The 9,475-nt window shown below is 42.6% G+C and overlaps 1 protein-coding gene across 1 annotated transcript in view; it reads left to right on the top strand.

Annotated features, from left to right (window-relative positions):
- Window positions 1-5,399, top strand: part of USP13 (ubiquitin specific peptidase 13) — a 113,118-nt gene extending 107,719 nt beyond the window's left edge. Inside the window, exons 20-21 of the mRNA XM_021692342.2 lie at window positions 2,712-2,796; window positions 4,483-5,399. Coding sequence (XP_021548017.1) covers window positions 2,712-2,796; window positions 4,483-4,576 — 179 coding nt within the window. The 3' untranslated portion in view covers window positions 4,577-5,399. The remainder of the gene's footprint in view (window positions 1-2,711; window positions 2,797-4,482) is intronic.
- Window positions 5,400-9,475: the final 4,076 nt, after the last annotated feature.

Below are 9,475 nucleotides of genomic sequence, written 5' to 3'. Positions count from 1 at the left end.
TAGCTGGGGTGGAGTGAGGGGGAAAGTGGGAGTAGCTGGGGTGGAGTGAAGGGGAGGGGGGAGTAGCTGGGGTGGAGTGAGGGGGAGGCTGGAGTAGCTGGGGTGAAATGAGGGGGGATGTGGGAGGAGGTGGGCTTCCTAGACCATTGTGAGAGGAAGAATTTACTCTGAGATACAGGATGCCACCAGGAGGGTTTTGAACACTAATAACCACAATTTGACTTCCATTTAAAGACCACTGTGATAGCCATACTGAGAATAGTCAGTAGAGGGGAAGGAAGGAAGCAGGAAGCCCAGATAGGGGGCTGTTGTAAAAATTCAGACAAGTGATGATGGTAACTAGGATCAGACATTACTAGTAGAGGTGGCAAGAAGTGGTTGGATTCTGGATATAGTTTGAAGGAAACGTTGACAGGATTTGCTGATGGACTGGATGTGTGTAAAGAGCATGAGAAAACCTGAAACTGATGTAACATTGTATGTCAACTATACTCAAAAAAGTTTACCAGGAAAAAAAAAATAAAAGATGTATATGAGAGAGAAGCCAAGATTTTGTCCTGAATGGAAGAATGGAATCACCATTAACTGAGATAGGTAAGGCTGGGGAGAGAATGCCCAACAAACTGGAAATGAAAGGGAACTTCCTCAACCTGATGAAGAGCATCTACAAAAAACCCATGCGGAATGGTGAAAGACTGAATGCTTGTCCCCAAAGATCAGGAACAAGACAGCGATGTCCACTCTTGCCATTTCTCTTTCTCTTTCTCTTCCTTCCTTCTCTTCTTCTTCTTCTTCTTCTTTTTTTTTTTTTTTTGAGAGCGAGCGGGGCAAGGGGCAGAGGGAGAGGGAGGGAGAGAATCTCACGCAGACTCCCTGCTGAGCGTTGAGCCTGATGGGCTCCATCACATGACCCTGAGATCATGACCTGAGCTGAGATCAAAAGTCAAATGCTTAACTGAGCCACCCAGGCGCCCCCACTCTTGCCATTTCTGTTTAGCATTGTAATAGGACATTCTAGCCAAGGCAATTAGGCAAGAAAATGAAATAAAAGGCATCCAGGTTAGCAAAGAAGAAGTATAACTTACCTCTTTTTGCAGGTGATACAATTTTGTATATAGAAAATCCTAAGGAATCTACTAGAAACTATTAAAACTAATAAATGGGTTTAGCAAGACTGTAAGAAACAAGATCAATATATAAAATTCAGTTGTATTTCTTTCTTTTTTTTTTTTTTTAAAGGTTTTATTTATTTGACAGAGAGAGCACAAGCAGAGGGAGGGAGAGAGAGGGAGAAGCAGGTTCCCTGCTGAGCAAGGAGCCTGATGGGGGACTCGATCCCAGGACTCTGGGGTCATGACCTGGGCCGAAGGCAGCCGCTTAACCGACTGAGCCACCCAGGCGTCCCTCAGTTGTATTTCTGTGCATTAGCAATGAACATTCAGGAAATTAAGAAAATAATTCAATTTAACGCCATGAGTCTAGATGAGATCACCTGAAGAGAGAGAAAAAGTCAGGATGGAGAGGAGAAAGGTCTGCGGTCTGAGCTCCAGGTCACCAATGTTTAAAGGTCAGGGAGATAAGGAGGAGCCAAGGAGGCAGCTAGACAACCAAGAGACAGTTGTGTGCTCGGGGCAAATATTTGAGGAAGGAGGAGGTGATCAGCAGTGTGTGATGTGGCGGAGGGGGGAGTAGGGTGGGGACTCGCAGCTGAGTAAATGGATGAGCCTGGGTGAACAGCAAGAGAGAGAAGGAATGAGAGTGGGAGGGTTGAGGGAAAGGGTCTGTCCAGAAACAATACTTTGAAAAATGGAATAAAAATAGAGCATGAGAAAAATGAATATGCAAGCCCATGTTTTTCCTTGTTAGATTCCACAGACATATTATTATGAAAGTTTGTAAACCCTTGCTCAGTTTCTATACCTGTCTCGTGATAGCCTGTAACAGTTTGCCGAGTGGACTGGTACCCACTCTGTTGGTCCATGGAATCCACTCTGTGTTGTGTAGGTCTAGCCCGGGCCAGGCAAGCATAAGCTGAAATTCATTCAGAATGGGTATGTACAGAATACTCTGCTAGATGGTTTATTCTTCTTAGAGAATAAACATTGGTCTTGTACTCGAAGGCTATATATTTCCTTGTTCAGAAAGAATAAAGTCTGAATTTGGGTCCCATATAGTTTATTGTGAGCAAGTCAGGAACCACAAGAAGCCTATTCTGAAGCATTATCCCTTTCTATAAATGACTGCTGTCTTCCTTATAATCCTGACATTTGTATGGTATTTTAGTCTGAATTGCTCATTTAAGCTTTATACAACATTGTGAAGTGGGTGGATTTTTCATCTCTGTGAAGAAATGGGCTCAGAGAGAGGAAACAGCTCCTCCATCCTCATGCTGCTTGAAAGTGATACAGCCAGGACTGCCCCTTTAGACCCCCTGCCACCAGACTCGACTGGGGGGTTTTTAGTCCCCTTCCAGATAGGAATTAAATGTCAGCTGTACTTGGATAGTTTATGTCCTGCATTATTATGAATTTGCAGGTTGAAGTTGGTGGGTGTGTGGGGGTGTGTGTTCTCAGCATAGCAAGGTAAATAGACTTTGTCTTTCAATGTAAGCAGTTTCTGGGTTGCACCATTATTGCCTTTAAATTCTGATCAGAAGTTCTGTTGGTTTCTAGAAATGCTGCCTCGTAACAGAGTTGTTTCTTCTTTCATAGTGTATGAATTATTTGCGTTCATCAGTCACATGGGAACATCTACAATGAGTGGCCATTATGTTTGCCACATTAAAAAGGAAGGAAGGTGAGTCTTTTTTAGAAGATCAATGATGTCTGTGTTTTATTGAGCACCTACTGTGTGCCAGGCTCTCAGGTAGGTGTTGCACATATTACCCCATTTGGTACTCATGATGGTTTTGTAGGAATATACTCTCAAAGCCATTTTACACATCAAGACCCTGAGGCTCAGAGAAGCTGAGTAGCGGGAACTTAGCCCGGAAGTAGTAATGTCAGAGCTGGTATTCAAAGCCACTCTCAACCATCATACCCAAGTGACTTCCCAAAATAAAGATGCATCCTGCAGTAGAATGTGTGTATGTTTGGGACCTCCACAGGGTTGCCAGTTTTAGCCCACAAAACAGGAAAACCAGGTGCCCTGTTAAATTTGAATTTCAGGTAAACAATGAATAACTTTTTAGTATAAACGTATCTTAAATGTTACATGCAATGTATTTATACTCAAAGTTATTTCTCCCTTCCCTGCTATATAAATTTGACTGGGTATCCCGTGTTTTATCTGGTTTCCTTAAACATCCACTGTTTTGCCCTATTGTGGCCTTGCAGTAGGCTTCTTGGCTTCGTAAGTAGAATCGCTAGGTGTGTGGTGAGCTGGGAGTGAGACACTGATGGGACATAAGGCTGCTGCTCTCTTCAGGACCTTCTCCTTGGGCTGGATCCCTGCAGAAACCCCCTGGTTCCTCTTCTGTGAGCTCCCCTCCCTGAGCAGCCCGAGGCTCAGCCTCCTACTTGAGGCTGTGCTCAGCCCCGTGGATACTGGAGAAACCTAGAACCTTGCTCTGTCCTGGTGGGACGTTGACCTCTCACACCGTGCCACACACTGCAGGAGATACCGGTTCCCACCAGGGACTTGGTTGTGCTCCCTTTTGGTGTGTCTTTTAGTGTCTTCTGAACTTGATTAATGAAATAGTTGAGCACAGGTGTTTGATTGATAGGAAATTCTTTTTATTATCAAGCATGATGCTCTTTTCAAAATACTTTTCTTAAGAAAAGTAGCTTAATTATAATTCAAAAAGCAATAAAATTTATGGTAAGAAATTTGTAAAATGCAGAAACATAACAAAGAATATGTCATTTGGAAGCCTAAAGATAATCATTGTTTATGTTTCAACACATTTCTCTTTTATTATTTGCACTGGGAGAGAGGATCCGCGTGTATACATGTACATGCTACATATAAATGTACATATACCTTTACAACTTTTCTAAAGGCTTAAAGTATGCACACAGCACATACAATTTTTTAACCCTTTTCCCACATCATACTGTATTGTGATTATTTTCTCACTTTACCAAATATTCTTTGAAGATATTTTAATAGTTGTGTGATAGTTCACTTGCATGGCTCCTTACTTCTCATTTTGACCTAGTTTTATACCTCAGGCTGAAATAAACACTGTCGTACATGATTCTTTGACTTAATTTCTGAGGCCATCTATGGACTTCTACAAAAGGGGTTTTGAGACCAAAGGGTTTAAAATGTTTGGTGACTCCTTTCGTAACTACCTTTTGATTGAGCTCAAGAATAAAAAAGCAGTTGCAATTTCCCACTAGCATTCTCTCTTTTTATACAGCAGGCTTGAGTTTGGTTATCTTAAAACATCTTGATGAAGTATGGTACAGTAACTTGTTTTCTGCCAAGCTTCCTGGGACTGACTGAAATCCATCGAGTTCTTCTGTCTTTTGTTTTCAGGTGGGTGATCTACAATGACCACAGAGTGTGTGCCTCAGAAAGGCCCCCCAAGGACCTGGGCTACATGTACTTTTACCACAGGGTGCCACGCTGAGCCTCAGGCGCGCCAGTTGCCGAGAGGAAGCCACACGCCTTTTTAATTTGCCAAAAAAAAAAAAGAGCAGAAGTTGGGACAGCCAGACATGAACGAATACATGGGGTATTTATAGTTTATTTAAAGAACATCATTTGACGCCTTCTGAAATAGAACTGGGAAGAAATTTCTATTAGTGATGATACACTACTGTAGATAGTTTTTCTTTATATAAATGTTCAAGGAGAGGATGATTTAAAAAAAAAAGTATTTATATTGCTGGTGGGGGATCTGCCACTGTCACACCAAAAAATGGGAATGTGCCACCAGCCCTCTATTATGCTTTGGGGGCCAGTGGTGTGGCCTCACCCCCCCCCCAATAAACAAAAAGCCCATTTTTGTTTCATATCGAAAATCAGTAATGGGATGGGCTTTATTTGTGACACAATTTTTTCATTACACACAATTTCTGACGTAGCCATGTATAGAAGATTAGAGCATCTGCAATGAAAGGTATTTTTAATTTAATCGTATCGAAATTCATGATGTGATTGTGTGAATGCGTGAGGGTGAGATCGTTATCGTCAACCAGAAAATCTGTGCCAGGCTGGTTTTTAAAGGTTAAAGCAGTTGGTATTAAGCATAGCTGGGAAAAGCGAGTAACTATTTTAAAGAAACTATAACTCAGGAACAGTTTTAAAAATTGGCTCCCCACTTAGATTTTCACGCATAAAAAGGGCTGAATTGTCCCTTTTTAAAGGGACAATTTTTCAAAGCCCTTTTGTGGCTTTGAATGTGATCTCGGGCACCTTAAGGGCCTCAGGTGCAAAGTAAATTTTTCTGACGTTATGAAAGACCATCATTTCCATTTTGGTATCTCAATATTTTTGTTGCAACCTAGGATTAGATCAGAGTTTCAAATGAGATGAAAAAGTGCCACGAGCCTGGTTTATCATCTTCCTACAGCTCTGTACCGAATTCCAAGGTCTCTGGAGTTTCTATTTCAGATTGTCCAGTCAAATGAAGAAGGATCTATTGCAATCTGCTTACCAGGCATTTGGTTGGTAGAAAGAATCTTTCTAGAAACTGTAGGAAAATTAAGTAGAACCAGCTGGGTAAAATGCCACATGGACGGTGGATTATGACATGGTGAGTTGTGAAGAGTCAGGATTCCGGTTATGATCAGGGCTCCTCTCCCAGGAGTTCAGCTCCTCGTGTGTGTGAGGGACGCCGTGCCCCAGGCCCAGAGCCCGGAGACTTGGGTGCTGCCCCTAGCTGGGCAAGTCCCTCATCCTCCCTGTGCCTCACTTTCCTTATCTGCACAATGATACCTGCTCTCTCTTGCCAACTGTGCTTTGAGGATATGGTGAGATTTGATACAATGACTCGTGAAAGAGTAGCAGGTCGGGTGCCATGTGGGTCCTAGGAAAGTGTGCTCCCTCCTTCTCTCGTCTGATGCTTTCTTCAATTTGGGAACAAATGCAGTTGGCATAAGGAGGGAGCTCATGATGCAGTAATTCTGTCTCTACTCGGTTGTACCTACCGGTGTCCTCTTTTAATGTTGCTTCGGATATCCTAAAGCAGTTCCACTCTGTCACATGAGTCTCAGACTCCTGTAGAAATCCCCACGCTAAGCAGCCTTAAAAAATCCAGCCTCCTGAGGGCTGAGTGTCATGGAATAATGACGTCAAACACACATCCAAAATGACTTCTTTTTAACGCTATTACAAAGCGAAGGCCTTCTTCAGGGGTGGGGGGGTGGATATTGGGGATTTGGAGTGAAATGTGGACAAAGATAGCATGTGTATTTTGAACAAAATAAAAATTTTGTAATAAAACTTTGCAAAATGGTGTAAAATCAGTATGAGACTATAGGCTATACATTATTTAACTTTGTTAAGTAGAAAAATAAACTTAGCCCTTCCGATGCCTAATGTATTGTAAGAAAGTATACTGTGGCTGCCTTTTTTTCCTGCCTCACAAAACAAAGGGCTATTTCTACAAGGCAAAGTTTTGTATATGTGCTATTCTTCATTTCAGATTGAGAGTTGGGGAAAAACTGGAGCAAATAATGGGTTTCTTTCTTGCTTAAAAGTGTATTTATATGTATACCTTAATATATACAAGGCAGGTTTCCCTGGAATAAAAGTCTGGAACATACGGCTTCATTTTACACACATATGTTGACGAGATTACTTGTGATTGGAAACTGGAATAACGTGTGGATTTTGTCAACTGATTATCAGCCTGTGAGGAGTCCTCTGTGTGAGGTGTGGTGGTATAATTGTGAAATTCTCACTGTGCGTGGCTATACGTGTGAAAGAGTGCATTTTTTTTTCTGTAAATATCTTTTGATACCCATTTGTGTAGAATCCCAATGAATGTGTCTTTGGAAAATGTATCAAAGTTTTTATTTTGTCAGTTGATCTAAGTACCCATATAACTAATCAGAAATCCAGTTTGGTTCAGATTGGGATTTTTTTTTTTTTTTTAAGAGGAAAAAGCATGCAGAAAGGACTATCGGAAGAATCGTGTTTTAATGCCACTTTACATCAACATTGCTTCGTGTTTTGAATTGACTTGGCTGTTTTCTTTCAACTATAAGAGAATGTGCCTGCCATTGTTCCGCGCTCACTTTGGGTTATAAGAAGCCTACCACAAGCTTGAGCCTGTGACCCCCAACATCGTTTATCCACACGACCTGAACTGGCCGGAGCCTCACTTGTCCCACGGAGAGCACCTGGGTTGGGGCCCGACTTCACCCCAGTGCCCCGGGCCCCTTACCTCTCTGGGCCTTTTCTTTACAATTAGTGCGTTAGGCTGGATAAGCTCAGAAGTCCCTTCCTGCCCTAACATTCGATTCTATTTTTATTTTCCTGTGGTTACTCCTGGGCCAGACATGTGGGATGTGAGGGATCCCAGAGAGGTTAGTTGTAATGTGTTGGTTTGTTGCAGTTCATACGCCCCAGCTTATAAGCTGCATCATTTTTTTTTTAAAGATTTTATTTATTTGACAGAGAGAGACACAGCTAGAGAGGGAACACAAGCCGGGGGAGTGGGAGAGGGAGAAGCAGGCTCCCCGCGGAGCAGGAAGCCCGATGCGGGGCTCGATCCCAGGACCCCTGGGATCATGACCTGAGCAGAAGGCAGACGCTTAACGACTGAGCCACCCAGGTGCCCTAAGCTGCATCATTTTTAAAAGTGTCCCCACCTTAACCTCTCTGTGCACATTCTTGGGTAATTATATTACCTTCCCCCCATTCTTGAAACTCTTCACCTCTCAGTCCATGAGATACCTTGTTTCCATCCCCTTCAAAAATGAAAAATCTATGTAAAACACCTCCCGTGATGAAAAACCTCAGACCCAGTTTCAGCTAAATCTGTAACATTTATAGAATATTTTCTTACTCTAAATCAGTTATAGCTAGGATCCCCAAATGAGTGCGGAGAAAGTTACCTATCATAGAAAGGATGTCTTTTCCTCTTGTAGGCGTCACTGTTGCTAAATCACATCATCTTTGTAGTGTTGGGGAGGTGGCAGGTGACGAGCAGGACTAGGGAATAGGATCAGATGAAATGTGATTCCACCCTTTACCGAGGTCAGAAATCTAGGTTACAGAGTAAGAGTCTGTACTCTTAAGTTGGCGTATAAGATCACCTACCCAGTGCTGTGAAGATTCCCTACTTCTGTAAATCGTCTTGAAAGAGTTTTTTTTTTTTTTTAATTCTTTGGTCTGTGCTATTTAGTGCAGTTGTCAGTAGCCACATATTGCTCATGACCTCTTGAAATTGGGCTTGTCCAAATCGAGATTGTGCTGGTCACGTAAAATACACACCAGATTTTGAAGGCTTGGTACCAAAAAAAGGGAATGTGAAATATTTCATCCATATTTTATATTGACTACATGCTGAAATGACAATATTTTAGATAAATAAGGCATTATTAGAATTTCACTTATTCCTTTTTATCTTTTTTTTTAATATGGCTTCCCGAAAACGTAACCCACATGGCTTGCATTACACCTGTTTGGGACAGCGCTGCTCCAGACGCTAGATGGCGCGGGGTAGGCCGTGAGGTGCCACGTGGGGCAGGTCCTTCTCCCAAGCATCCAGATAGAAGCAGCACACATATTTTCGCTGGAGTCGGGAGCACTGTGAGGCACAGAATGCCTCCCAGAAGACAGAAGATTTTTCTGTGTAAAACCAATTTGTGTAAGACTCCAATTAAAAAACAAAAGCAAATGAGCCCCAAAACCCTGTCCCTTCAGCTTTGCTTAGAAGCTGCTAACTTTGCACTTATTTTTCTGGCATCTTCCACGTGCCAAGGATGCTGGCAACATGAGGGTGCTGGGCATATTTGCTTCACTTTAGGCAACATTCTCTTGTGGTCTCCCCTCCCCAGGTATTCTTTGGTCTGTTCTGAGCCGGGTGTGTGGACATACGGTATAGATCTTGCCGCTCCTATCGGCCTTGGCAGAGGCTGAGCTTGTCGCCTGTGCCCACCTGCCCAGCAGGTTTTGATGTTGGCTCCTGAAAGAGTTTGTATTTATTTTATTTTGCACTAGTCATAGTTGTTGTTAAAATATCTCAACTGTTTTGGGAGAGCATTGCCTGTGATGGAAAGAGAGATGGATGATTTATTGCTTCAGTTGTTTTAAAATTAAAAGCTATTCTCACAATCTGAGGTCCCTTTATGGCTCTTTTTTCTTTTGCAAGATGCCACGTAAACGGATTCTGCCCTTTGCAGGTTCTCATCCATCAGTGGAACAGGTAACTTGAGACAGCGACTAATTTTATTTTGTTTTTAGGGTTTCTTTGTGCGGGCACCAGGGCCGCCTCATTCCCATCGGTAGTGGAATGTCAGCAATGGTGCAAGATGTCACTTCTGTGGGGGACGGAGGGACCACGGTGGGGAAGAGT

This window comes from Neomonachus schauinslandi, chromosome 1 (genome assembly GCF_002201575.2).
Source record: "Neomonachus schauinslandi chromosome 1, ASM220157v2, whole genome shotgun sequence".
NCBI lineage: Eukaryota > Metazoa > Chordata > Mammalia > Carnivora > Phocidae > Neomonachus > Neomonachus schauinslandi.
Note: the sequence above shows the minus strand (reverse complement) of the source record. Positions and strands in the feature narration are given on the sequence as shown.